The sequence below is a fragment of the Penicillium cosmopolitanum genome (assembly GCF_028827165.1).
Source record: "Penicillium cosmopolitanum strain IBT 29677 chromosome Unknown utg000005l:1.0-4006212.0:1.0-4009387.0, whole genome shotgun sequence".
NCBI classification, from domain to species: Eukaryota; Fungi; Ascomycota; class Eurotiomycetes; order Eurotiales; family Aspergillaceae; genus Penicillium; species Penicillium cosmopolitanum.
In genome coordinates this window covers 607107-627679 of record NW_026622675.1, presented here as the reverse complement: position 1 = coordinate 627679, position 20573 = coordinate 607107, and the positions used below count along the sequence as shown (strand labels likewise).

At 51.3% G+C, this 20573-nt stretch overlaps 9 protein-coding genes across 9 annotated transcripts; 3 read left to right on the top strand and 6 right to left on the bottom strand.

The window, feature by feature from the left end:
* Positions 1-151: 151 nt before the first annotated feature.
* Positions 152-723, bottom strand: N7509_003259 (carboxymuconolactone decarboxylase family protein; the record flags this gene model as incomplete). Its single annotated transcript, XM_056627896.1, has 2 exons — positions 152-667; positions 709-723. 2 exons carry the CDS (start codon positions 721-723, stop codon positions 152-154), a joined length of 531 nt encoding a protein of 176 aa, XP_056490630.1.
* Positions 724-1711: 988 nt separating this feature from the next.
* Positions 1712-3317, top strand: N7509_003258 (DUF5427 domain-containing protein MTC1; the record flags this gene model as incomplete). The annotated part of the gene is made up of 2 exons (XM_056627895.1): positions 1712-2279; positions 2341-3317. The coding sequence occupies 2 exons, from the start codon at positions 1712-1714 to the stop codon at positions 3315-3317; spliced, it is 1545 nt and encodes a 514-aa protein (XP_056490629.1).
* Positions 3318-3711: 394 nt separating this feature from the next.
* Positions 3712-5009, bottom strand: N7509_003257 (5'/3'-nucleotidase SurE; the record flags this gene model as incomplete). The annotated part of the gene is made up of 4 exons (XM_056627894.1): positions 3712-3781; positions 3866-4143; positions 4298-4834; positions 4998-5009. The coding sequence occupies 4 exons, from the start codon at positions 5007-5009 to the stop codon at positions 3712-3714; spliced, it is 897 nt and encodes a 298-aa protein (XP_056490628.1).
* A 1320-nt stretch (positions 5010-6329) lies between these two features.
* Positions 6330-8998, top strand: N7509_003256 (uncharacterized protein; the record flags this gene model as incomplete). Its single annotated transcript, XM_056627893.1, has 5 exons — positions 6330-6562; positions 6658-7807; positions 7861-7973; positions 8021-8345; positions 8402-8998. 5 exons carry the CDS (start codon positions 6330-6332, stop codon positions 8996-8998), a joined length of 2418 nt encoding a protein of 805 aa, XP_056490627.1.
* Positions 8999-9644: 646 nt separating this feature from the next.
* N7509_003255 (DUF2462 domain-containing protein) lies at positions 9645-10319 on the bottom strand (the record flags this gene model as incomplete). Its single annotated transcript, XM_056627892.1, has 3 exons — positions 9645-9788; positions 9970-10054; positions 10270-10319. 3 exons carry the CDS (start codon positions 10317-10319, stop codon positions 9645-9647), a joined length of 279 nt encoding a protein of 92 aa, XP_056490626.1.
* A 1156-nt stretch (positions 10320-11475) lies between these two features.
* On the bottom strand, positions 11476-12375 carry N7509_003254 (GPI anchored serine-threonine rich protein; the record flags this gene model as incomplete). The annotated part of the gene is made up of 1 exon (XM_056627891.1): positions 11476-12375. One exon carries the CDS (start codon positions 12373-12375, stop codon positions 11476-11478), a length of 900 nt encoding a protein of 299 aa, XP_056490625.1.
* Positions 12376-13731: 1356 nt separating this feature from the next.
* Positions 13732-14220, top strand: N7509_003253 (uncharacterized protein; the record flags this gene model as incomplete). The annotated part of the gene is made up of 1 exon (XM_056627890.1): positions 13732-14220. One exon carries the CDS (start codon positions 13732-13734, stop codon positions 14218-14220), a length of 489 nt encoding a protein of 162 aa, XP_056490624.1.
* A 2269-nt stretch (positions 14221-16489) lies between these two features.
* On the bottom strand, positions 16490-18244 carry N7509_003252 (aldehyde dehydrogenase; the record flags this gene model as incomplete). The annotated part of the gene is made up of 4 exons (XM_056627889.1): positions 16490-16634; positions 16711-17153; positions 17268-17661; positions 17790-18244. 4 exons carry the CDS (start codon positions 18242-18244, stop codon positions 16490-16492), a joined length of 1437 nt encoding a protein of 478 aa, XP_056490623.1.
* Positions 18245-19265: 1021 nt separating this feature from the next.
* On the bottom strand, positions 19266-20299 carry N7509_003251 (protoglobin family protein; the record flags this gene model as incomplete). The annotated part of the gene is made up of 3 exons (XM_056627888.1): positions 19266-19773; positions 19833-20106; positions 20176-20299. The coding sequence occupies 3 exons, from the start codon at positions 20297-20299 to the stop codon at positions 19266-19268; spliced, it is 906 nt and encodes a 301-aa protein (XP_056490622.1).
* Between the last annotated feature and the right edge of the window lie 274 nt (positions 20300-20573).

Here is a 20573-nt window from a genome sequence, read left to right as displayed (position 1 = left end):
TCCGCCCCGCCCAATGAAATAGAAGACATTCCAAAGCTAAATCAAGTAACCAAGTACTACTAGCACTGGTACTAGCCGACTTGAAGTAATTGTGATTATGATTGTGATTGATATTCCATGTCTTGATATCTATCTACCATATGACTTCCACCTAATGCAGATGATTCTTCTCCCCAACATCCAACGCCACCAAAAACCGACTCACACAATTATAAGCCGCAACAGTAGCCGTAATCTCCACAACCTCCCTCTCACAGAAACAATCCCTCAATTCCTGAAAAACCTCCTCGGGAACCGTAACCGTCTTGGTCATCGCATCCGTATACCTCAACAAAGCCCTCTGTTCGCGACTCAAAACCCGTTCCGCCACAGAGCCCGCACCGGAAAATGTCTCCTCCTTCGCATCCCGTACAACCGCCAATGCCTCGTCGCTCAATCCGCCCTCCGATAGTAACGGCGCGTGCTGCTCCCACTCGAATAATGCGCCGTTGATCACGGCTACGCGGCAGATGGCTAGTTCTCGGATCACGGTGGAGAGGGTGGTTCGTGTGCGGATGGCTCCTATGAATGAGTTCCAGCCGTCGGCGACGGGGAAGGAGTGGAGGAGGGCGAGGTCGAGGGGAGGAGGGGGTTTGGGGCTCGGCGGGCTTGGACGTTGGAGAGGATTCTGGCTTCGTCGGGCGTGCTGGTTGGTGGGGGGTCGGGGACGTATGGGAGGCGCATGGTGATTGGGATTGTAGTACAGAGTACTAGAGTAGTAAATATTGCCCAGGTGAAGTACTAGTAGTCGTTAGATCTGGGAGAGAGGCTCCGGGAGTATACCAAGGTTGTATAACTACTGGTACTGGGGGGCTATGGGTGACGGACTCAATTGGTGGTTTGGAGGAAGGAAATTAAATCGTGGTCAAGTGCTTCCGGTAGATCTGGAGGAAGGAGAGGGAGAAACCTTAGAAATAGTGAGTAACTCTGATGGCTTTTATCGCCAACCCCGCGTGGTCCCGCAGCGGATGCGGTCCGATAAAGAGATGCCGCGGGTGTCGGCTTGCGGGGTCCCGGGGGGTCTGTTCTACGGTTACTATTACTAGCATTGCATGTAGTACGAGATTGTGGATAGGAGGCTGCATATATTAGTGCTACGGAGTACTTTAATCGATAGTACCTAGGTATCCTGCATGTTCTTCGGGGTATTCCCCAGTAGCAGCCCTTGGATCTATTGAAATATATACTACTAACTAGTATAGGTACCAACCAGAACCAAAGGATACCTAGGTACTTCAAGTTTTCAAGTTAGCAAGCTACTTAGTTACTAATCTTGAATGGATATAAAAAATAGTACCTGCCCAGGGTAATTATAAAGATTGCCCTTAAAAGTACTTTAGAAAAGTATACATCTGCACCCTAAGGATGGCACTGCATGGATGGATCTAGTATGCAACTTGGAATCAATGCAATCCAAAGTCTGTCAATATGTATTCCACTGCATTCTAATTTCTCTAACTAATCACCGAGCCTAGTCAAAAAGTAAAACCAATTGATTCTATAGTGCCTAGGTATTTAGCAGTACATAGATAACTACATTGCTAGCTGCTAGCTGCTAGCTGCATAGCACGCAAGTGGTCTTGGCGCGTGTCTCCACCTCGGGAGCTCCAAACAACCTTCGGTGTCGTCACCTCTCCTGAACACATCCCCTCCCAGTGCTCTCCCAGACACCATGCCTCCAAAGGGAGCAAAACCCACAAGCGATGAGCTCCTAGCTCAGTTCGATAACCTTGACATCGACGGGTCCGAAAAGGCGCCCAAGCAGACCCCTGCCCCCGCTGCCCCCACGGTCGACAATGCAACGGCCGCACAGGAGGACATCCTCAGCGAGCTGGATCACTTAGCTGCCCAGCGACCTAGCAGTGGACCTGGTACCCCTAGACTCTCGGTAGACAAGGCGAGGTCCTCCACACGGTCCCCGCGGCCCAGTGCGACCATTGACCGGGCCCGCCAGTCAGAGGAAACTGGCCGTTCTTCTCGTGCCAGTGCTAAACCCGAACCGACCAAACAAGAGCCCGAGGATGCCTCGCAGCAACAGCAGCAGCAGCAGCAGCAGGAAGAGGCCGAAGGTGGTGGTTGGTGGGGCGGCTGGTCCGGTGGCATCTTCGCAACCGCCAGCGCAACAGCTTCTGCAGCTATGAAGCAGGCCGAGGCCGCCGTCAAGGAAATTCAAAACAATGAAGAAGCCCAGCGCTGGGCGCAGCATATGAAGGGCAATGTCGGTGCCCTCAGAGATCTCGGTATTATGCCCTCCATTCAACTAAAACCGATTTACATCTCCCGCTAATACCAATTTCACAGGCGGCGAGCTTCGCAGCATGGCAATCCCAACCTTCACCAACCTCATCCATACCCTCGCACCCCCAATTTCCTCTCACGAACGCCTCCAGATTCACGTAACGCACGATCTCTCTGGCTACCCCGGCGTCGACCCGCTAGTGTACGCTGTCTTCTCTCGCGTAATGGCGCAAGTCGAGGGCGGCGACCTATTGGTCATTCAGCGGGGCCAAGAATCATCTCCCAAGCGCGGTCTCGACGTCGGCGGATATATCTCTAGTGCAGGATGGGGCGATGGTCCCTGGTGGCGGACAGTAACACCAGGAACCCCACGGACGATCAACGCCGTGCCCGGAACGATCGAGGCATCCAAGCTCGCTCGTGCCAGCGCCGAGTCCTACGCTACGGAATACTTCTCCTCGCGAGGCGGAATTGAAGAAGCCGCCAAACAGGCCACCGAGGTCTTGAGCGAATCAAACCCCGTTCGCAGCAGTGATATCTTCCTGGCGATTCAGGCTATCACCCAGACCGTTTCGTCGGATCTTTTCCAGGCCGGTGCTTCGGGCGAGAAGCCCGCCACACCTGGAGCCATTGAGACTCCCGAGCCGCAAGAAGAGATCTCTTTCGCGCTGTACCTTCACGACCCTGTGCATGGCATTGCCTTCCACACTATTTCCCAGGCCGTGCCTCAGAAGTGGATTGAATGGCTCGACGCTTCTGCCCCGGCTATCGAGAACCCGGACGCCGAGGATGCAGAGGTTCCCCGCGCCGTCACACCGGAGGCCATCGCCGAGATCATCGAGAGTGGAGGCGTGGATCCGCGCGAGTGGGCTGCTGAGTGGATCGAGGAATCGCTTTCGCTTGCGGCTGGTACTATTGCGCAGCGCTACGTAGCTCGCCGTATGGGCGTTGGTGAGGGCGGTGCTGGAAAGGGCAAGATGCGGGCCGAGCAGGCGACGACGGTTGATAGTGGTGCAGGTGAGGCGGCGCGCGCTTTGTAAGGCTGTGATATCTACTAGTCTCTAGCAAAGCTGTTTCTTTTCTCTTTTTCTTTCGCTGTTCATGTGATACCCCGTGGACACGCCCCATCGCCTATACTTTGCCTATGCTCGTGCTTTTGCCCAACTTGATATTTTGCGTTTTGATAGTATGGGGTTGTAGGCGGTCCAGTGATAGGATACTTAGTTCAATGGTAAATGGAACGTTTCACGTATAAATGTATGTCTATGTACAAGTTTCAACATCTATGCCAGACCCTGCAATGTCAATGCTCCCGCGCCAGGAAATGATGTGGTAAAGAGAATATTAATGACCATCTGGTCACCCGCAAGATTCAGGGAGCCCTTTGTCAGTGAGCTCGAGCTTGAGTTTAAGATCTCATAGTAGTTCAAGATCTCACAGCTCAAGATCTATCGGCCCATCCAAACCAGGGACGTGCCAGAAGTTGGCGCGCAAAGCAGTCACACTATATAACTTGTTAGTACTGTATGTGTGGGGGCAACCAAATCAAGGTGGTGAAACAAAGCAAAACAAGGAGAGAAGACCATACCTAGTCGAGCCATTCAGAACGGTATGCGCATCCGTCCCCTCCTCACTCTCTTGCAACCTCTTCTTCATATCCGACAAATCAGCAGACCACTTGAAATGGCGCTGCTTGGAGACAGTCCCAGTCTCAGCCTTGGTCTCAGGCTCATCATGATGCACACCATTAACCCCATTGACACCGTTAACACCATTACACTCCTTATGCACACCATTAACCCCATTAGCCGTAACCCCATTCCCATTCCCATTCCCATTCAAAATCCTCTTAGCCTCCTCTTTCCTCTTATCCGTCTCAGCATAAAGACAACCCCTCGACCAATAATAAGGCAACGTCCTCGTATACAAAACAGGCTGAGCCTCCACGTCCTCGCGCATGGGGATATTGATATTATACAATTCAACCCTCTCGTCCCAATTTCTCCAAAAGATGACCAACAACCTTAACAGCCAGCCGGGCCGCAGCCGCAATAACGCTATCAGTTTGCGGATCCTTGCTACCGAATGAAATCGCGATGCCGCGCTTCCCGCAGAAAACGGCTTCCAGGGCTCCGCCGACTGTTCCGGAGGAGAGGTTGTAGATTGTTGAGGCGTTGCGGCCGTGGTTTGGGCCCGAGATTACGAGGTCGATGGGTGGTCGGTCTGTGAAGAGGTTGTATAGGCCTAGCTGGGCGCAGCTGGCGGGTGTGCCGTTTTGGATGACGATCCAGTCGGGTTGAACTTGTTGGCCATCTTCGGATCGACCAGTAGATTCAGGCTTATAGGTTGAGTCCCAGGTTCCGTCGGGCTGGAAGGAGTCGGGGTGAACGAGGTTCGCCGTTAGCTCGGCTTCGATTAGGTGGGCCTTGCCGATCCAGGAGCGTGAGGCGGCGGGGATGGCGACTGAGACGAGGTGGCCGGCGGATTGGAGCTCGTCGACGAGTGGGCGGATGTAGGGCGAGACGCGCTCGTTTGGCGGGCCGTCGTCATTGACGACCTAATGTATTGGGTTAGCGGGGATGCTAGCAGGGATGCGAACTGGGACAGCAAAGAGAAAAAGAAAAGATAGATAGATAGTAGGGAGAGAGATAGAGAGATAGAGAGATGCCATATGATGCTGGAAAAAAGAAAAGATGGTCGCGTGAATGAGAAGCACGTACCAGGATATGCATGGGGGATATTTGGGCGGTCCTTGGCTGTACAATAATTGTTTCTTGGTGTTGGTAGTAGTAACTAGTAGCTGTGAATGTGACTGTGACTAGAACTAGTTGACTCCAGTAGACTCCAGTTGCATGCAGATAAACCCCATGGGACTGGAGGGCGAGTACTTATGGGGAGCTGGCTAAGGATTGAGCCATTGGGGTCGTTGGATTAGGGATTTGCCATTGGTATATGGAGCATACCGGGGTGCCGAATGGGGATGACCACGGTGAAGCTGTCCGGGCTGCGGGGAGCGGCACTTGGGCCGGATGGAGTCTCGGTGAGGCGAGTGCAGAGTTTGCATTGAGTATCCTAGGAATGTATACTATGGATGGTAGAGGAGAGTAGAGTAGAGAGTAGAGTAGAGTATAGTATATTTACAGTAGTATATGTAGTTATATCATAAATAGTCTATAGATAGCCAACTATAATTAACTATAACTATAAGTATAAGTATGACCAGAGCATACCATAGCATAGCATAACTGCTGTGCATACAGACCGAAGTGGGTTAGCCTAAGTGGTCACCACGTGACCCATATATTGTTGAATAACATGACTAATCCAGTATGGATACTACTCGGTACTGCTGGGCACTGAGTATTCCCTGGACTGAACGGCCTTGCTTAGCTTTGGCTAACACTAGTTGGTACTTGGCTGGTCCTGGCTCTGGTTGGCACGTTCCTGGTTGATTATCAGCGATTTGTGATCGTCTCGCGTAAGATCAGTCCACCGGGTTGGTCACCTTGTTGGCTCGGCGATCATCAGTCCGACTACTGAGTACTGAGTACTTCTTCCATAGTATGGGTATACTACACCTATGTAGTAGACAGTATACCTACACTATAGTTACTCGTACTGCACCACCACTTAATTACTGCTGTACATCTCTTAAATATCTACTAGGACTAGACTATTTTTGAATCCAATTTTAAACCTGTTCTGTTGGGACTACTAAAGGTTAGTACCTGAGTCCCTGAGTACCAGTTACCAGTACCAGTACCTGTACCACTGCTATCCTCCCGCGCAACCCGCCGTGGTCTGTGCGGATCCCAAGACGACGAAAGGCGATCGCAGACGCAAAACTTTGGTGGTGGGGAACTCGTCATCTTCTTCCCCTCTGTCTTTCTCACTCCTCACCCATCATCGATCAGACTCACTTCGCTCCGCTACTGCAACACGTCGACCCATTCCTCCCGCAAAGTCGCTGAAGAAAAAGTCTCGTCTTTTTTTTTCTGCGATCTTTGACCGGCCTCTTCCAACGCCAACCTCTTCGCCCGCGTATACCCTGTATGGACACTGGAAGCGCTGCGACTGTTGCGGGTATCGACCCAAAAATTCTGGATAATTGGCAAACTGACGGCGCCTTCTCCGTCGCTTCGTGGGAACACCTGGGATACGACCAACCCCCCGAGTGGGATACCAGCCAAGAATCGAGCCAGTGCGCCGATGTCGCCGACCTGGGCGCCTTTCATGACCCGCTAACCAATTCATTGCTTGATCGATCGCGAGAGATCCGGAACAGGTGCGCATTTCATCTCACTCCCCGTGTTTTTCGCTGGTGTGGACGACCAGAGGTGGTTGAGAAGAGAGGGGGCTGACACGCTATGGAAATCACAGGAAACGCGATGTGACCAACGAGGCCTTCAACTACGTCGACGGCGGCGTCGAGAGCACAGGCAGTGGCACAATTAGCCCTCGTACGATGCCCTCGTCGACGGACGACAACTTCCACGCCGACGAAACATGGCCGCACTTCCAGCTCTTCAACTCCGTTGCGGCCGGCATGTCCGCGGGCATGTCCCTCGAAGCACCCGTGATGTATCCCTACGGCAAAGGTCCCAACAACTCTGCTGGAGGAGCCGTGATCGTTGACGACGTGGGCGAGATGCCTCAGGGGCAGGAATTTCCGGATGCTTCGGCTGAGGCGATCATGTTTCAGCAGGTGCCTCCGTCGTTTCCGATGATGGAACAATGGCCTGAGATGCCCCACGGAATCTCAATGGAGAACATGGCCGGCCAAGGAACAGTGCCGATGCCGATGAACGCACAGAATAACTCCAAGGGCCATTATCAGCCTTCCCTCCGAGCCCTGGAGTCGCGCTGGATCAACAACCTCGAATCGCAGTTGCCCGTGACGCAGATGACGCCCCCTACTTCGCTGCCCGCCTCACTCCAGACATCACCAGCGCCACAGGCTCACGCCAAACCTGTACAAGACGGGTTCCAGTTCAAGTCGGAGAATTCTTCTGTAGCCGGTGATGTGTCCGGCCTATACGAGTACTCGTACTCTGCCCCCAATGATGACGCTCCTGCCTTCGCCGATCGTCAAGTGGACGAGGATGCCCAATGGAAAATCGCTACCCCCGACCACAGTTCCCCAGAGTCATCGGTACCCGGCACGGGCGCTTTCATGGTTAGCGAGATTCCAGCCGATTCGCTGGTCAGCAGCATTCCTTCCCGGTCTCGTGCTTCCTCTTCAGCAGGCCAACGGGCGTCAGGTCGACCCATGCCTCTTGCAATGCAGTCTGTGGCTACCGTCCGCAAGCGCAAGAACAGAAACCCCCAGTCCATGGACCAGGGCCAACCTAAGCCTTTGCAAATTGTACAGGAAGACGGTCAAGGTGGCTCGATTGCGTCAGCGGACTTTGTTTCCCCTCCGCGGGGAGCTCGACGCAAGGGTCCTCTGAGCATGGTCGGCAGAGCCAACGCTGGGCTACGCCGCAAGAACAAGGATACTTGTGTTCAGTGCCGATTGAACAAGCGCAAGGTCAGTGTTTCCGATGTGATTTTATATTGAATGATGCTAACTTCGATGAACAGTGTGATGGAAGCGCACCTTGTGATGCATGCCGTCCTACTCTTCACGAACAACCTTGTGCTCGTGCTTGCTTCTCTAGCATTGTTGAATTCGGAACCTGCAACTACATCTGTAAGTACATTAAATACGATATGGATGGGCCACCAAACTGACCTTCTCCAGCCCAACGAGCTGTCAACCATCCCACAGTCGACGGCAACGGCCGAGTCCGAATGGAAATTCCGACCGAATTCGACATGACTCAACTTTTGTCATTCCTTGGGAGCGCCAGGGCCGGTTCAACATCCGTGCCAGCCAAGCTTGGGGCTCACTGTATGTCCTCGATCTTGGCGAGACATACAAATTCTTGAAGAGCCTCAGCGAGTACAATGGCAACTCGAAATCAACTTTCCTTGAGTTCATCGACCGGCGCATCGTCGATTCCAAAGACAAGTCGAAGAACTGGTTAAGCTGCGTCAAGGACTGCGACCCAATGAACCAGGCATACGTGAGTACATCTACTTTCTTGGCAGAAAATTCAAACCGACTAACCTTCCTTCCCAGACCCTCCTCTCACAGTGGAACAACATGCCCAGTCGTGCCCGCTATACATTCGTCCCGCTAGACGAAAACGGCCAAGAACGCTCAATGGACATCAACAACCCAGAAGACCGCCGCGACATTCTCCTCGCCGCCCAACTCTCGCGCATAATCTGCCGAATGATGGAAGTCGAAGGATTCCGCAAACTAGAGCGAGACTTCTACAACATCAAATGGAAGCAGATCTCGCACGACACGCACATCCGCTTCCTCAACGAACTCGGCCACATCCTGCTTTCGCTGCGATGGCGCTGCTCGTGGTGGAAACGCCTCGGCGATGGTGGTCAAAGCCCCGACCCCACGCAGCAGCACTACGTTGATCGCGTCGAGCTGCTCTGCCGCATCCTTTACGTCTATTATACTTGCGTGTTAGCCAAGCTGCCGTCGTGGTCTACCTCTGACATTCCGAAGGGAACTTGGTCTTCGTATGCGGACTCGGAGAATCCGGTCTGGGACGATTTCCCTTCGGACTCGTCGGATGCTGGATTCGCGAATTGGATGGAGCATGGTCAGGATTTGATTGAGCAGGCTGGTGTTCCGAGCCGAGTCTCTAAATTCTGAGCACAGGTGAAAAAAATAAAACAAGCGGCAGCAACACGCAAGGCAAGGCATGGCATGGCATGGATTTGGAACGGTGACTGGAGTTGGACCCATTAGATACCCTTTTTTTCTTTTTTCTTTTTCTTTTCGTTTATATTTCAGATTTTGTTGATATCTTTTTCCGGATTTTCTTGCCATTTCTTCTACGCATCACGACTGATACACTACACACTATCTTGTTTATGATTAACGAATTCCGCCCAGCATGTTGATTTTCTCATCTTCATCCATGGCGCGGGCTGATTCTTGTACACATTTCTTTTTCAATACATACCTCTAGAAGAACCAGTGGTTACTATACAGTAAGGTTGGGGCATGAATATGATTTTTTAGTATATAGGAGGTACTACTAGTACTATTACGAGTAGTAGTAGTAGTAGTAGTATGATCAGCGAGAACGGGGTATCGAATTCATGAATGTATCGCTGCGATCGGACCATAGAGGACATGTCCAGGTGCCAGTGGATGGGTAATATGCCTATAATTCCAAACATATCCCATATCCACGCCCTTGGAACATCCCATCCAGCCTGACCAACCTAACGGGAGAGAAAGAAACCTGCAAGGAACCGAACAATCGGACAAAGAAAATAGCCCTCAACCCCGCTCATTTCTTCTGTCCATTGTGAATAGGATTCTTCTTCCTCTCCTTTTCCAACCGATCCTTCTTTCCACCAGCCAACAGCTCCAAATGGCCCGCCTTGGTCGCGAGACTGCGCTCCGTCTTCGAAACGAGTCCGGAAGTGAGTTTCTAGAGCGAGGTTTTGGTTAGTTATTGCCATTATTTCAAGGGTGGACCGAGGGAGGAGTAATATGTTGCCGGATTGGATTGGATTGGATTGGAAGAGTCTGCATCTGCAAAGCGAGAGAATCTCAATCGCAATCGTAATCCACAACCTTGGGACACCCCATCCGAGCCCTACTGTACATACCTTGGTCAATTTAGCCGCCTTGACAAGGCCTTGCTTCTTGGGAGCGACCTGTCGAACACCAGGTCTGGTTCTGGCATTCGCACCACTATGTAGAAATCGGGTCAGTTTGGTTTTCCATGGTCTTTGTTTCCTCTCTTCGTGGGTATGTTCTTTCAATCATTTCGTCACTTCGCTTCACATATAGCAGGACCAGGCGTAGGCGCAAGCACAGAATCGGGACTGGATTTTCAAATCACCGTCCTGGGTACCCTGCTTTGCCCTGCCTGCCTGCCCCCCTGCTCTGTTCTGCATTGAACGTACCGCTTTGCCGTGGCCGTGGTAGACTTCTTCTTCAAAGATCCTTGAACCATTGTGTCGGGTGTAAATGGATGCTGTGCTATAAATGCAATGTACTGCCTGCAGCACCGTAGATTGAAGCGAGTTGGGTTGAGTGTTAGATGTCTGGTCCTCACTCCGTCGTGGCGGGCCCGGGGCCAACAACGAAAAATCCTTATCGAAACTTATCGCGGTATCACGTGACTAACCACATACACCGCCCGCCTTCCCAGGGTTGCGTTGTGGGGGTCGCTCCCGATTGGGAAGTTTATTTTCTTCGCTTGTAGAGTGTGCGTAAATTGCTTGATTCTAGGATCGCACGGTAAGGGTATGAACGAGATTGTCGGCAGATACTATGTATCTTTCTTCGAGTGTTTCTATGCTGTTAGAGGGCTGCGGCACAGGCCACGTGATACTGTATACTGATCGATAGTTACCGTACTAGGCTCATACCCATCCGCCTCAGCCGTTGTCATGATTTATCTGAAACAGTCCGTCTGCGGCCGTTGTGGTTTATATGTAACAACTTTAATTATGCTTCACGATGCGGCTACCGGTATCCACTCGACTTCGGATGCGCGGATCAAGGAGATCTGGATCCATTTGAAATCCGACTAGTAGGCCTTGTTCGAGAAGCTTGGAAGTATACATTCCAGGTGACGTGGGTTGTCAACCATTCCAGATTCTTCGCCGACGAAAGTTCGGATTGCTGCATACACCGAAAGAGGGGCTCATGGAAGATTGGAGCAACACTCCAATCGCTACGCTACATTGAACTACAGGAGACGAAAGGACACGAGAAATAAGATATAAGGATAGAGCATGTCATTACGAGCATAAGCTGACTTGATTCCCGTGAGAATCTAGAGAAAACAGATGATACACAAAGAAGATCGCAAAAGAAAGCCCAGCTCAGGGAACCGACAACCGGTCCCGTAAAAATAGAAACAAGAAATGGGAATAAGAATAAGTGGTTCCATAAAAAGGTAAAATTTGTGTCAATCCTCATTAATTCCGTCGAGATACCTCCTTCGCAAAAAAGACGAAGGGCATTAAGAGTTTATCAACTGGAGATCCGGAGATCCATGGGAAAAAACTCATACAGAAAGATAAGACAAAAGGAGAGAGATGACCTGGGTAAAATAAGATTTCAGGTCAAATTCCCCTCAAGTCGAGCGGGGGTGAAACCGCTTAGAAGGCCAGAACGGCGAAGAGACCAGCCATGACGGCACCCAGGCTGATGGAGGTGCGACCAGCACCGTTGAAGGCGGGGGTGGCGGAGGCAGAGGGGGAAGCAGTGCCGGTAGGGACAACAGCCAGGGGGGTGCTCTTCAGGGTGCTGGAGGCGGAGGGGACGTGGGGCACACGGCTACCGCTGGGGGTAACGGGGGCGGGAGTGGTGGGAGCGACGGGGGGCTGGGTCTGGCTCTCCTCGGGGCACTCAGTGGTGGTGACAACAACGCTGGAGATCTGGGTGGAGTAAGAGACGGGGGAGACACCAGTAGGGGTGGAAGAAGCCTCCTCCTCGGGGCAGATAGTGGTGGTGACACCCTCAATGACGGTGGTGATGGTGAGGGGAGTGGAGGTAGGAGCAGCGGTCTCGCTCTCGGGGCAGTAGGTGGTGGTCACATCCTCGATGACAGTGACGGTGGGGCCGGAGCCGGAGCCAGAGCCAGCGGCGGTGGTGGTGGTGGTGGTAGAGCCGGAGCCCTTACCCTTGGAGATACCGAACTGGGAAGACCACTGGTAGGCACCGGTGCCCTCAACGACGATCAGCAGACCGTAGTGGGTGGTGTCAACCTCCAGGTTGTAGCCGGGAGTCCAGGTGTAGTGGCCAGTGTTGGGGATATCCTCAACGATGGTCTCGAGGGGAACAACGTTGGAGGAGGGGCCACGGAGAAGGACCAGCGAGACACGGTCACCGAGGAGAGTGTCCCACTTGATCTCGTAGGGAGCGCCCTCAGGGACCTGGTCGTTCAGACCGGGAGCGCGGACGGCGTTACCCTCGGGGCCCTTGGTGTAGTCGGGCTGGGTGTAGGCCGCAGCGAGGGCGACGAGGGTGGAGAAAACGGTACCGGTGGAGAAACGCATTTTGATTGATTGATTGGTGCTGTAGAAGCAAAGAATGACTGAAGTTGGGATAATAGAGCGAAAGGACGCTTGGGTAGCAACGAATGACTTGGGTTTAAAGAACGACTGTTGGAAGGAGAAAGAGAGAAGAAGTAGGAAAGGAGGAGGGCGAGTGCCTTTCTACTTTCTCGGAGGGTTTGGGGAGTGGAGGCGGCACTTTGGGAGGGCACTTGGGAGCCCCATAATCAGTCCCCCCCCGCTGGCCAGGCACCAGCCAGTAGTAGACTGGTGGGTGGGTCGGCATCGAAAGCCTACTTTGCAAGCGAGAATTAGATTTACGACATTTGGGGGGATATTTACGAGGCGCAGCCGAGTGTCTACAAGAATAGGTGAGTCGAAGTATAGAGACGGACCCTGGTTGGAGGGAGGCAATTGTGTTCACACGCCACCGGGTTATTTTGGATATGTATGGAGTGATAGAAAGGATAGAGGTGATGGATAACATTGGATATGATTAATGATCTGGTTATTTTTACATCGCAGCCCACCATGAGTACAGATACAGTACAGATGCAACGGTATCCTCGTGGGGCTGTGGCTCGTGGGATTTTGAGTCTTGGGCTGCATCTTAGTGCATCCTTAGCGTATTACTATGTTGTGTATCCTGGAGACGGTAAGGCGAAGCCTTACCGTTGGACAAATGGGAACTCTGTGTACTCTGTGTATATACAGGAATCCACCAGTCAGGAGGGGGAATGCAGTGCCATCACCATTCCAAGCTAAACCCAAAAATACCAAGGGAAATTGGATTGTCTAGGGTGTCCAGGGTAGTCCAGGTACTCCAGGGCCAAGAATGGGTCGGGCAATCTTGGGTCACCCTTAATAACTGGACTCCGTAATTGAGATGATTACCTATACAGAATACTCCTGTTTGTTCTGGATTAATCTCATTATGAGTACTCCGTATTTTCTAAATCATCCATAGCATCTAATTTTAAATGTCTTACTCTACTCTACTCTACTCTGTTGTCTATACTCCGTATGTAACAACACTCAAGGGTCACCCGGATATTCTCCGGCTCAATACCCTGTACCATACCATACCGTATGGATCACCTATCACCTGCAGGGACCTCTTGGACCTCTTCTCTTCTCTTTCGCTTTCCCCGATGGCTTTTGTGACTTCCAATCAGTCGTCCTTAAATCCTTCCCTCATTTCCTCCTCCTCCAACGCCACCGGCGCTGCCATCATCTATGTCTACCGGCCTCCTCCGTATTCCTTACAGGCACAGGTACAAGCGATAGCTCTACTCCCTCCCCGCTCCCCTGAACATCGTGGACTCTCAGTCCCCACCCCCATGAACCCAACCCATCACAATGCCGATCCCGCCTGTTCGTCGGACCAAAGATGTCATCGGAAAGGATCAACAGCTGATCAGGGGACGGTGTGGACTGTTTGGATGGTTGCGTGCTGCCGTGCCACTCGGCCTGTGGCTGTTCCCTCTGGTTTTGTGCATCCTGCGTACTGACCGTATTCCGTGCTGGAAATTTCGATTGTCTCACAGCGTGCACGGTGATTTGCCGGGGGCCAACGGATTTCTTGTTCCTGACCCCAATTCGCGTGGTGGGGTGGAGGGCGTCCAGCACTGGTCCACTCACAATCACCCGATGGACGGAGATAATAATCTTTTAGGGACCCCTCTCCTCTCTGACTGCTCCGGCTCGAGAGACCCGACGCGGAGCTCCCTCCGCGCTATTGACTTTTACCCATGGAATTCGGTGAATCGCGCGCTCAAAATAGCTGTGTCTGACTCCATTTTCGAGCACTTTCGCCCTTTCGCCTCCACCCCACCCCGTGAACTATGATGGAATGGATCTTGAATCTTGCCGACGGGCAACGGGCAATGCATTCAGCCTCTTCGCATCGGATGCCTTCCTTCTTGGACTAGCGCTGGATCGAGTTCGCTCCTGCTGGAGCCTCCGTTCTTGCATAGAGTAACTAATGCTAGTACTAACGTGCTCCGTAGCTACGCTTGCACGCACGCTTGTGCAGGGACAGCACACCGCTGCCAAACCGGTTTTGCGGTCGCTTTGAGGTTTAGGGTATCGTGGGTCAGCGGTCCGAGTGCGGGAGATTTCCAGCAACTGATGTTGGCGAGACCGGCGCTTCGCTGGCTAAGGGAAATTGGCCTTTCTTGGCTGACATGCAGGTACAGCATTGGCATGGCTTTACGTCCTGTCATGCTAAGTACTCCGTACTCCGTACGATATTCTATTCGGTCAGGCACCCCGCCGGAAAAATTGCGAGGCTATGCTGGCTATGTCGAATACGAGAAGCTCAGCCAAGACAAAACCAGACGCCCGTCAGCGTCAGCATGATTTCGAGGCTTCGCACTCGTTCCAAGACACTCGTCATAACTATCGGTCATTTTCTCCATAAGGGGAGTGATTCCTTCGCGGAGCTGAGAGAGAGACAGGCTTTTTTGGCGCTCCCGCCAAGTCTGGAATACCACCAATTGCACTCCGTATAAACATAAATCGCCTGTAATATCTCCGATGCGCCACGATGGATGCACAAGACCATCCATGCAGACCCGCCTTGAGGTAATTGCTGGCGAGACCGAGTCTGGTCTCTTGTCGATGGGGTTAACTCGGACGCTATTGCGGGTCTAACGGACTAAGTTATCATTTCGCCCCTAATGATGGGTCGAACTACTTCCAATCAGAATATTTTCGAGGCACGAAATTGATCTCGGTTTGTTCACCCGGGTCCCTGAAAATCAGGTTATGGAGTAGAGCCTCACCGGTTCGTTGTTGAATACCTTTTTGGACTCGCCTGGCGCGGTGCCTCAAGGCGCGCGGGTCCACGGACTAATCTCGCATCTCGGAACCGACGCGAACGATGCTACCTGCCAGATCAGTCATGTTATATTAAGATATCTCCTTGTTCCTGCGTTCCTGCTCATTCCCATCTAGGTAAAAGAGTGCAATTGGATTTCCAGGCAACCAAGGGTCGACAATCCTACGCCGGTCGTTCACTTACTTAGCCGCCCGCTAACATATCGCCCTGTTGCACTGAGAGTCGAGAAGCAGAGGATTAATTCATCGATCCCATAATTTGTACTATCTAGATTGAGCGTTTTGCTTTGCCTGAACTCAAATCACTTGCACCAAATCTCTCTTCGAAGCATGACAATCAAGGTTTAGATGGGGATTCGTAGTACTACTATCTCTCGAGGTCACCCCAGGGAAACTGGCATTCAGGATCGAGACTCTACGAGCCTGGCCCATCTAAAGAACCGTCTCGTCCCCTATTAGACTATGGAATGGCAACGAATGGAATGTAATTCTACCATTATCAAAGATCTGTTTTTGCGAAAACAACCCACGATGTCCGTAATTATTGCACCTTCGTACTGTCCTATACCGTAGCGGTCAATCATATCTAGTACTACACTAGACCCGTGCAATTCAACAAATATTCCTGATTGTATTCCGTACCAGCTTATATTGAGTATTCACTCGATCCTAGGTATCACGAATACTACCGGGTACCACCCCTAGGCAACCATCGAAGGTTACTCTGTGTACTCCGTACACCGTACTAAAGGAGTCAATATTCGTAGCGCCAACTTAAAAACCTAAGATCACTCTATTATGCTTATGCTCCTTTTTATATTAGGATAATTAGACAGTATCCATAGTTCTTGGCTTAAGCTGAATCCATGATACACCTGCCGTATATGCCCATTGGAATCAAGGTCGATATCTCCCTTTCGGATTTCCATTCAGGTGTTGATACTATCCAAGACATTTCTTTCCGAAAAAAACTTAGACCGAGAATTCGGAACTTCTTGTGCTACTTCTAGGCAGGATGTGCACATGAAACTTTCAATGTTGTCATTTCAGAAAGGGGTATTATGTTTTATTCCGCCTAAGGCTTCAAAAGAAAACACGACCCGAGTCTCGGGTTATAAATAAACTTGAACCAAAGAGCCGCTCCAAAGAAGAATCGAAATCAAGCTGAAAATCTTTCCCACATATCCGAAATCTCGTGCAGGTCGTCTCCACACACCCGCACCCCCAGCTGACTGGGGACAGACAGGACTGCCGTCCTGGCACTATCTATTTTTACTTACTCGAACCAGGTGACGGTCTTGGTTTGCAAGAACTCGTCGTAGCCGTGGATTCCACCGAAACGACCGAACCCACTGCTCTTCCATCCACCGTGAGGGAGAACCGGCTCATCGTGCACAGTCAATGCGTTGATATGGACAGCACTAGACATTCAAGACGAGCGATTAGTATAAGATCAACGAGAAACAGAAAACAAGCACGAAGAAAAGCAACACATACCCAGCATCAATCTGCTTAGCAACACGCAAACCACGGAAGAGGTTAGAAGTGAACAAAGCACTAGTAAGACCATACTCGGTATCATTCGCCAAAGCAACAGCCTCCTCCTCCGTATCAACGACAAAAAGCGAAACGGTCGGACCGAAAGACTCGGTCGCATACATATCCATTTCCTTAGTGACGCCGTCGACGATAATAGGCCGCATATGAGTATCGATGGACTCGTTAGCGCTAGCGTCACCGAATAGAACCTTTGCGCCTTGGGAAACGGCGTTTGAGACGAGTTTCTTGTTCTTTGTTGCTGCGGCTGCGTTGACGAGGACGGGGGCTGGTGCGTCTTTGCCGAAAATTTTCTCTGCAGTTTCGGCGAGCTTTTGCTTGAATTCGTTGGCGATTTTGCGTTGGACGACGATGCGCTCGGTTGACATGCAGATTTGGCCGGACTGATTGGGTTGGGTTGGTCAGTTCAAGTTTTCTTCGAGAATTTTAGGGTGGGTGGTATATATGGGTAGCTCTAATAGAGCAGCAGTGCAATTGCAATTGCGATGAAGACTTACGTGCATGAAAGATCCGACGGCGCAGTTCATGGCCGCCTTGTCGAGATCCGCGTCGTCAAGGACAACTGCAGAAGCCTTGCCGCCCAGTTCGAGGAGAACGGGCTTGATATACTTGCCAGCGGTGGAAGCAATGATAGAACCAACCAGGGTGCTACCGGTGAAGTTGACCTTGCGGACATAGGGGTGGGCGATCAGCGCATTGGTTACAGCGGCCGCATCGGAGCTTTGGTGATAGATGACATTGAGGACGCCCGCAGGAAGACCAGCCTGGCGGAAGACGTCACCGAGAGCCCAGAAGCACTTGGGAGAGAGCTCAGAGCCCTTGAAGACGACGGTGTTACCCGCCGCGATGGGGAGAGCGATGGCACGAGTGCCCAGGATGAAAGGAGCGTTCCTGAATTTGAATCAATTATGTTAGTTTCAACTATTACACTGCGCCACAGTGCGGTATAACGAAGTCCAAATTCCGGGGAAAGTTGAAAATCCCCGAAAGTATCGAATCTGCACCAGGAGGAAGCTTACCAAGGCGCAATGCTCAGAATCACACCATATGGCTCTTTGTATACAATAGCGCCCTCGCCATCGCGGGTCACATTCGGGACGATGCCCTCGATAGTCGAAATACGAGCTGCGAAGTCTTTGATGAAGCTCACGCCGAGGTTGAAGGTATGCTCAGCAAAGGGGCGGCCGGCGCCAGTTTCCTCGCGCTGGTATGCGATGAACTCTTCCTTGCGGGAGTCCATGATTTCAGCGGCCTTAAACAAGACATCGCGACGGTCGTAGGGCTTCGTCTTGCTCCAGGCAGGGAATGCAGCTTGCGCAGCTTCGACGGCGCGCACGGCATCGTCAACCGAGGCACCGGCGCAGTGACTTGAGAGCTCACCGGTGGCGGGAGCGTTGACGGCGAACTTGATGTCGGTCACGACGGACTCGTTATTGATGATGAGCGGAGTCACCGCGGAGCTGTTTTGCGCCATTATGGGGAACTGTAATTTCGACGAGATGTAGAGAAGGATAGGAGAAGATGGGAAGTAGGTGTACTACACAAGAATGTCGCGAAGGAGGGGTTGGATTTAACGAGTCAATAGTTAAGCTGATCTTGCCGAATTGGATCGAGATGTGGGGTGGAGGGTGGATGGTGGAGGGGTGATGAACTGGACCTTGACCTCGAACTTCAATAGACCGAACGGGGTTCTGCTTATCTCCGATCGCGTACCGTAGATACTTCAATTGTGGATGCTGGAGTTAAGCATGGAGTTGAACTGTATATACGTTCTGAATTGCCTTGACTACGAGCCGAGTGGGGGTCTTCTTCCGAGATTCCAGCTTCCAAGGCTGATTAAGAATACAATTTGATCATTTTTATGCTTTTTGTCCACTCAAGCAGTGGCCAAAGTGGAGCTCGCCCGGAAGTATTCCGCCATTGGCTGAGAGTTGTTAATCATTTCTTGGTGATTATTCATCCGATCGGATTTTCGGATAGTATACACTTTCATACAATATATACTCGAAAGCAGAAATATACTACTAGTATTTACCTTTCAATTCCCAGAGAAACAATACTGTTATGGAAAATAGCTGATCCAAGTCCCTACTCAGTGTTATCCTAGCGGATAGCCCTAATCCGCCCGCATCCGCATGCTCTCCATATCCAGCCGTTGAAATCCAGTGGCGTTCATTTCCGCCCAATACTTTGCTAGAGTCTGTCAGGCGCTTCAAGAACGCTCCACACAACTATTTATTTCCCCGCCAAAGACAGCTTATCCAAAATTTGAGGGCTTTCAAGTGTGTTGGATTGTTCTCCAACAACCGTTGGAGAACTGGTTCTCTCCCCGTCAATCGATAATCACTATAATATACCCGACTACGCTTTATAGTGCAAAATAGCAAAGAATAGAGATTCAATTCGTATATTGTAACTCCGCCCATGCAATCCCAACGCCAGAAATTCCCACCACTCGCTTCAAATGCGACCAAATCCCAGTCCAACCCATGTCTTTAACTCTTCCCAGCCCAAATTTTGGTTTCCATAGATTGCGCCTTAGAAAATTCAGCAAAGGGGCATGCCGATGCTTTAGTTGAACCACTTTGCGCAGTCCGCCCACTATCTGTGGTATGTGTTGACGGAGCCGTCGACGGAGCTATGCTTTGGGCCGTTGTCGTACCGCTAGCGATACTCGACCTGTCATCCTCCTCTGAACTGCCTGAGCTGGAGCCAAGGATCTTCTTATCTCCGAGGTAACCTTCACGAGATCCAAAACTATAGACCGACATTTCGTCGGCGTATTCTTCGCCGTCACGGACACGCCACTTGGCGAATAGATCATTTTGGATCCAAAGGATCTTGTTCACCGCACGCACAAGAGCGATCTTGCGACGGAGCGAAAGGTGCGGGTGAGACATCAAAGCCTCGAGGAAAATATCTTGGATGTATCCCATACACACGCTGATGTGGACGTATTCGATGTTAAGGGCGTGCATGCGCTCCTGGCCACTGTGCATCATTCTTTGATGGGGTTAGCTTGGCTGGTTCTCTTCGACTGGAATTGAGATCAAAATACGCACCCGACTTTGTTTAGATATCTCCAAAACTCCATACTTGTGGGGTCTTGACACAAGCGAATAAGGTACCAGCGAAGGAACATCTTGCGTCGCTGGATTTGGGGGGTATCTTCGTGTAGATAGTCGTCCTCCAACTCATCCTCATTTGCCGTTGTCCGAGTGTGAAAGGCACGAGATGTAATATCGTATTGAAGAAGTTTTTTGTAGACGAGATTCACGACGGCAGGAATGAGTTGCTTAATGTACTTGGCACCGCTAGCGAGGGCTTCAATATCGGCTGATAAATTAAACAAAAATTAGTGTCTGAATATAAAGTTCATTGGATGGGAACAAAGAATCTACTTACCTGAACCAAATTCGAGGAAGTCATGGAGATACTTGATTCTCTCTTCTAGACTGGTGTGGATAGCCTTCCGGTCGATATGCTTTGGCTGGAAGCCAACACCGCCAAGTCCGTAATCATGCGGCATTATTGCAGGAGGATGCCAGTGGTATAATTATGATACACTCCTATAGAGACGATGAGGTTGTATAAATAAAAAAGGTAAGACCGTTGGGATGAGAAAGGTAAAAATGGGGCACCTCGTGGCAAACGCATGATCGGGGCAGACACTTCATTTATATACTCCTTGCCCAGGTGGTGTCAAATTCCCGCCATGTGCCAGTGTGAGATCCGAACCCCCCCCAGCACGATCGTTTTTCTATCCGATGCCCTCTAAACTCGATTTGGGCATCAGAGACAGG